The sequence below is a fragment of the Triticum urartu genome, chromosome 7 (genome assembly GCF_003073215.2).
Source record: "Triticum urartu cultivar G1812 chromosome 7, Tu2.1, whole genome shotgun sequence".
NCBI classification, from domain to species: Eukaryota; Viridiplantae; Streptophyta; class Magnoliopsida; order Poales; family Poaceae; genus Triticum; species Triticum urartu.
In genome coordinates, this window is record NC_053028.1 from 101,384,652 (window position 1) to 101,390,263 (window position 5,612).

At 44.3% G+C, this 5,612-nt stretch overlaps 1 protein-coding gene across 1 annotated transcript; it reads left to right on the plus strand.

The window, feature by feature from the left end:
* The first annotated feature begins 4,055 nt into the window (after positions 1–4,055).
* LOC125522248 (NADPH-dependent aldehyde reductase-like protein, chloroplastic) lies at positions 4,056–5,395 on the plus strand. Its single transcript, XM_048687328.1, has one exon. The coding sequence runs from the start codon at positions 4,070–4,072 to the stop codon at positions 4,895–4,897; it is 828 nt and encodes a 275-aa protein (XP_048543285.1). The 5' UTR covers positions 4,056–4,069; the 3' UTR covers positions 4,898–5,395.
* The last annotated feature ends 217 nt before the right edge of the window (positions 5,396–5,612 follow it).

The window sequence follows — 5,612 nt, forward strand, 5'->3', positions numbered from 1 at the left end:
TTTTCTCGATGGATTCCGATGTCTGAATTAAAGGGCGAATCCAGTAGAATTCAATTTTACAAATCTACTGTTAAAATTTGAAACAAAAGCAGAAGCAGCTCAGGACGTGCTTTTCAAAATCTGATTTCACCGTGGGCCAAAATCTAAAAAAATTGTATCAGCTGGTTTACCAAAGGGAAACGATTAGTTTCACCCGGCTGATTTTTAGCGCGCGTCCGCCGTCCGTTGTGCCGTTGGATCCCTGATCCGTTTTCTCCCGCGATACATAGTCTCCACGTCCATCCCTTGCACGTGCGTGGTCCTAGTCTCCACGTCCATCCCTTGCACGTGCGTGGTCCTCGTGGGATATTAGCTGATGTTTATCCATGTGTGTTTGATTTTTACTGCCGCACACATTACTTCATGCACTGCTGCCATGTACGACACAGAATAGCTGCTTTTTTCAACGGCGTATCTTGTGTGTCTTTACAGATGTGGCTTCAGCAAAATCGATAGGTTAGTGTTGCAACGTGCTTCTATAGTTCAGCTTTTTTTTAGGAAAACGCTTGGCTTCTACCGGGGGATCGCACGCGAGCATTCGCCAACTCATCCGTACAACACATGTCCCAAGGGAGCGGTCTTTTTTCTTTCTTTCGGTCAACGTGGCCATTGCTGGCTGCTCGCTGCTCAATGTCCACTACGATGAGTTTCCGCAACAAGGTCTCTGTTGCGGTAAAAACTGCACTGCAACAAGACTTCTGTTTCAGAAAAAATAAATTTAAAGCGAGACTTTAATTGCAAAAAAATTAAATTGCAACAAGACCTTTGTTGTAAAAATAATGAAACAAGACCTCTGTTGCGCAAAAACTAAATTGCAACAAGACTTCTGTTGCAAAAAAGAAATCTTGCAAAAAAATTTGCAACATGAATCGTGTTGCAGAAATTTCCGCAACATGACCTATGTTACAATGATAAAAGGGTGACGCTCAGTCGCTCAATTCATCGGATCCATTGCAATTTCTTTTTTGAAACAAGGCCTCTGTTACCGGAACAACTGTAACAAAGCTTATATTGCAAAAAATATATATTTTGCAACTGTCTCTGTTGCAAAAAAAAATATGCAACCTGACCTATGTTGCAAAAATTTCCGTAATATGACCCGTGTTGTAGAAATTTTCTACAACATAACCTGTGTTGCAATAATAGAGGATGACGGATCCTACGGCTCGCAAGGCACCAGTGATTAGAAAGGGCAAATAGTTGTTGGCTCCACCCACGTAGTGAAAGGAACTGCCCATCAATTTTAGACGTGCGATGCGGCTAATCAACGGCAGTCGAACCGGCTGATCCATGCGGGAAATCAGCCGGCTGACGCCTAGGGCAGCCCTTTGCCAAATGACTTACATTTTTTTCACATCAGATTTTCCACAGCTGTTTTTTCACAGCAGATTTTTCACGACTGCTTTAAGAAATCCATAGCCGAACCAAACAGGGCCTATGCACTACAGCAAATTTCCTGCCGTGCTTCGTGTCTAAAAGAATAATAACTGGTTTGCACGTCGTATTGTGATCAATGGTACTTAGTTTATTTTAGCCTTGTTAAAAAAGGTTTATTTTAGCCTATAAAAACTGGAAAGTGGATTTGTAGCACTAGGATGAATTTTTGGGATATCAAACATGGGTTCTTGATCTACTCTAATGTGAAATTCGTGAGAATATATTAGGAAACGTAATCGTGGCAAAAAAGATAAAAAATTTCTATGAAGAAAAAACTGTTTGGATGGATTTTTGTTGGGACAATATTTTCGTTGCCATGGATACTTATTCTGGTATTTTTCTTTCACAAAACTTCACACGGGAGTAGATTTGAGAACCCAGGTTTGATATCCTCAAATTTTAGTTTTTTATTTATATTTTCTAAGTTTAATATTCTTATAGGGGGTTGTGGCGCAAGGAGCTCCTGTGTATTTTCAAAAAATAGTACTAGTATACTTTTGGAGAAACACAGTACTAGACGCTCGTCACAACATTCGATGGATAGACACAGAGAGGCTAGTGATCAGCCGGATCGTGCTGCGTGCCGCTTACTCGTTTCCGTCGTATTCGTCAGCGGTGGTGTCACTACGTACTCCTACGTGCTACGTGTAGCGTCCGAGCAGCCTATCGCATATGCAGCAGACGCGTCACAGGATAATGCCAACGCAAAACAGTCTAGAGACCAGTGATGCTTGATAAACAACTACGTGTATGTCATTGCTGACGTACGTAGTAGGTTAAAAAAACACACCTGTTTTGTACCCCTCCATCACAGTTTAGAAGACGCCTTGAAAATTCTCTGAGATCTAGGTTGTTATCTATTGGTTGTGGGATATGCTAAAAAATAGCATTCACACTACGCATGCATATAGAAATAGTATATCGGAGTACTAATTAGCTACTAGAAATAAATACAATGCACCCTAAACCTTGTCTATTGTGGAAACGCATGCAAATTTAACTGTGCTTTCTAAACTGTGACGGAGGAAGTATCTGACACGAAACATATTTTACTCAAAGTTATTATGGGTTGTTAGTATAGTTGTGTTTGTATCCATCTGACTCCTTATATTCAGCAATAATCAGGGCGCGCCATTCCGGGGGAGGTCAATTAGGCTGCCCGTAATGGGAGTATAATAGGTAGTATTATGCATGCCAACTAAGCAATTTTGATGAGGTGGCATAAAATTAAATGAAGAAAGAGAGGCTTGAATATCATATCATGATACTGTATCATATTAAATGATGCGCTATTTTGTGTCATGCATGACAATAAATATAGTCCTTTATGGTACCAACATATGATACTATGCATTAGGGATGTAGTATCATAGACTACTATCATATACATGATAGTAGTATATGATACTCCTCATTACAACCGGCCTTACAAACGGCGCAAACAACGAATTAACCAGCGGCGCACTTCACTTGCATGAAGGAAGACACAAAAGTCTCAAAGGATAGAACATAAACAAAGATACAAATATGACATGCCAATTAGGTGCATCCTTGACCACATGTGAGTTTTGGAGAATTACAACCTTTGTGTTTGTCTTTTCAATCGTAGGTTCTTGTTTGATTTTCCATGATAAAAAAACGCTTTTATTGACTTATAGTGTTGTTTTAAGGGAGCAAAACATTACATATTCAGTTTCTGCATAACTATGATACGCACATCCAAAAACATTCACAAAGATCGAGGTATACAAGTAAGATGAAGTGTAAAGAGACAAAGAGGAATGCCAGGTTAGGTGGGAGCGTGTGCTTTATAGAGATACGATTTGCTAAAGTATATCTAGATGTGCTATAAATATTACACATCTAAGTCATATATTATTCATTTTAGACGGAGATTCGTGTAACATTTTTCTTTTGTCTTTTTTTTTCTTTCTAATTTGATTTGGTCATTTAGATGTGCAATAATTAAGACACACCTAGATGTGCCTTAAACAGCCCCGATAGAGATTATGCCGTCATTGATGTTGGGTAAAATATGCTTAGCTAACTGCTCATATAACTGTTGGTAGGTTCGGTTCTTTGTGGTGGAATTTGTGAACTGTGAACCGAACCTAATTCAGATAATTAGGTTCATTGTGGTGAAACAATCCATTTTTCGCGATGTTCGTTCAGGGACGAGACTTCCTGTCAATTATGTTAGTGTCTGTGATGACTTTGTCAATCTCAAGATAACATGCCGGCTCAGCCTTTTAATGGTGTTCATAGAGGTATGATGTGTGTTAATATGGAAAAGTGTATGCGCGTATGTATAAACGTCTGCATTTGTATTGGGTTAAAATAAGCTGAATAGGTTGTTTGATAGGATTGTAATTTGTGCGTGTATTACCTGCGACCATACGAGTGGATTAATTACTGCCGACAACACGTATACAGTAAGTCACCTAGTATTTTCTCTCGACAACATTAATTAAAAAAATTCCGCAAGAAAAAAACATTAATTCAAATTTGTTCCACTTGCACCTGCCACGCTTACCCACACATGAGTTTATAATCGGAGAGATGGCGCAGCAGCAGCTTCGCATGCCGTAGTGCAATGAACAGTCCACCGCAGCACGCAGATGTCGCCTCCCTCCTGGCAGCTGCGGGCGGCCACCAGCCGCCGCTCAACGACCGCGTGTCCATCGTGACCGGTGGCGCTGGCGGCATTGGCGCCGCTGTCACCGCGCACCTCGCATCCCTCGGCGCTCGCGTCGTCGTCGGCTACATCGGCGACTCGGCACCCGCGGACCAGCTGGTCGCATCCCTCAACGCGGCCGCAGGCAGCTCCGGACCACGCGCGGTCGCGGTGTGCGCCGACGTGTCGGACCCCGTGCAGGTGGAGCGTCTGTTCGACGAGGCGCAGGCGGCGTTCGGGCGCGACCTCCACATCGTGGTGGCGGCCGCCGGGTTCCAGGACGCCGCGTACCCGGCCATCGCGGACACCGAGCCGGAGCAGTGGGACCGCGCCTTCGGAGTGAACGCGGGCGGCACGTTCCTGTGCTGCCGGCTGGCGGCCCGGCGGCTCGTCAGAGGCGGCGGCGGGCGGATAGTCACCTTTTCGTCGTCGAACGTGGGGTCGCTCCGGCCAGGGTATGGCGCGTACGTGGCGACGAAGGCCGCCGTGGAGGCCATGACCAAGGTGCTGGCCAAGGAGCTCGCCGGAACTGGCATCACGGCCAACAGCGTGGCGCCGGGGCCGGTGGCCACGCCCATGTTCTTCGCCGGGAAGTCCGAGGAGCGCGTGAGGGCCGTCGCCAGCGAGTGCCCCATGAAGCGCATCGGCGAGCCAGCGGACGTGGCGCCGGTGGTCGGCTTTCTCTGTAGTGACGCCGCCGGGTGGATTAACGGCCAGGTGATTCGGGTCAATGGTGGGTACGTGTAGTTTCTGCCGTTTGCTCATATCTGATGTGCGTGTAACTCTATTACAAACGAGAAGGTCCACTCGGTCGATCTCCACGTTGTCACGTCGATTTACATGAACTAGATGACTCGTTGCGCCAATGGCACAAAGGGCGAGATCAAACCAAGCATTTTAAGAATATTAGGAAAGGTATGAGATCAGTTCATGATAGCATATTTACATTGCTTTTATGAGGCAAGCTACATAGGCAGAGGTCCATCATATAGAAAGCTTTGGTCATTTAGCTTACTTGAGTAAGCTACGCAGCGATGAACATCAAATAGAGTCAATGCCCGCTGGGCCAACGGCGATATTTACGCATAAGAGTCCATCTGTTCAGGGATTTAAATAAGAAGATTGTATTGACAGTGGCTTGACATAGTTCTTCGAGTGTCACAGTCTTGCTTTGCAAACATGCACAAAATACATCAGGCTTGACATAGTCGTCAGTTTTAGTACTTTAGAGAGTATGAGCTTCTGTGATTCATGGTGAAATTTTCATCTCTATGTGGTGACAAAATTGACAGCGTGCATCAGTTCAACTGATTTAGTTAGTTTGTCCATGCTGGGCACAAGGTCTTGCAGCCTCCTTAGCCTCTTGCTAATCCTTGTTATTCTTTCCTAAATAGCATAAGCAAAAAAAAAAATCAGTACAAACATGTGGAACAAAGACAAACGCCAAAAATGCTGCAGGAAA

Excerpts from the sequence above, each read along its gene's own strand:
- LOC125522248 (XM_048687328.1), top strand. The coding sequence starts at position 4,070 with ATGAACAGTCCACCGCAGCACGCAGATGTCGCCTCCCTCCTGGCAGCT.